General features: G+C 36.4%; 1 protein-coding gene across 1 annotated transcript; it reads right to left on the bottom strand.

Annotated features, from left to right (window-relative positions):
- Positions 1-358: 358 nt before the first annotated feature.
- On the bottom strand, positions 359-910 carry LOC112456507 (the record flags this gene model as incomplete). Its single annotated transcript, XM_025019101.1, has 1 exon — positions 359-910. A coding segment is annotated over exon 1 (552 nt), but the record flags the coding sequence as incomplete, so codon positions are not given.
- Between the last annotated feature and the right edge of the window lie 360 nt (positions 911-1270).

The raw sequence follows: 1270 nt of genomic DNA, 5'->3' as shown, positions 1-1270 counted from the left end.
CCTGGTCTAAACCTGTTCTCAATGCTCTACTGTAGGCTATATCTCTTCTATCTGCTGCTATTCTGATTTCGTCTGAAAACCATTTCTTTCCCTCCCAGACTTTTGGTATCTTAAATTTTTTCTTTGGCGCCAGAATGTCCAGTACATTTACTAATTTATTAACGAAATTTTTAGCCTTTATATTAATATCTAAATGTTGATTTATCTCGACTTTTTCCTTCAAAATTCTAAGAAATTCATCTACATCAAAATTGCTAAAGTCTCTACCTATAAATTCTTTATATTTGTTTCTTTTCCCTTTTGTATTAAAATCTATTTTTAACCAAGCATGGTCCGTAATTTTAGGTTTTTCGCAGACCTGTGTCTTTAATATCTTGTTCGAAAATATTAAGTCTATAATTGTTTGACTATCTTTCGTGGACCTTGTCGGACTATCCACATATTGCTTCATCCCTAAGTTTTGCATTGCTGTTAATAGTTTCCTCGTGTAGAACGATTCTACACTTACATCTATATTAAAATCCCCGATTATTATACAATCACCTTTTATTGTCATGCTTTCTACTACGTCTTCTAAGAATCGAATGAAGTCACCATCAGATGCACTAGGTGAGTGATACACCACTGCTATCACCCCTTTATATAAGTTATCTTTTACTTCTATCGCTAAGCACCAACAGTTTGACAATAGCTTCTTCTTTTCAATTACTTTGAATTTAATATTTTCTTTAACATATAGCAGAACCCCTCCTGTGTTTCTATTCTCGGCATCGCATCTCACAACGCTATAACCCGGTACGTTAACCTCGCTATCCTCGATTTCTGGGGTCAGTCTAGTTTCTGTTAACGCTAATATTGTAGGTCTTCTTCTCTTCATAAACAGGTGTTGTATTTCGTCTTTGTGCGCCATTAAACTTTGTGCGTTCGTATAACACAAAGAATCCTCCTCTGCTGGTTGCTATTTTGAGTCCTCCCATCCTGCTCTTCTTTTTTCTTCCTCTAGAATCTTCTTAAACGTCGGGCACTCCGAATCTATCGCCTCATGCTCGGTATTCAATTTCAGGTTATACGTCTTATTCTTATAAGTACAGTTTACACAGTTTTTTATAGCTGCCGTACATTCATTCACCTTGTGATAACCCGCACATTTGAAACACGCCTCTTGTCTCGTGCAGTTCTTCGCCATGTGGAAATAGCCCCAGCATTTGTAACATCTTACGACGCTGATGAAGTTGTACACTATACATTTTCTCCATCCTATATTTAACTT

The sequence above is a fragment of the Temnothorax curvispinosus genome, unplaced genomic scaffold (genome assembly GCF_003070985.1).
Source record: "Temnothorax curvispinosus isolate PA1 unplaced genomic scaffold, ASM307098v1 QBEX01006911.1, whole genome shotgun sequence".
Taxonomy (NCBI): Eukaryota; Metazoa; Arthropoda; class Insecta; order Hymenoptera; family Formicidae; genus Temnothorax; species Temnothorax curvispinosus.
Note: the sequence above shows the minus strand (reverse complement) of the source record. Positions and strands in the feature narration are given on the sequence as shown.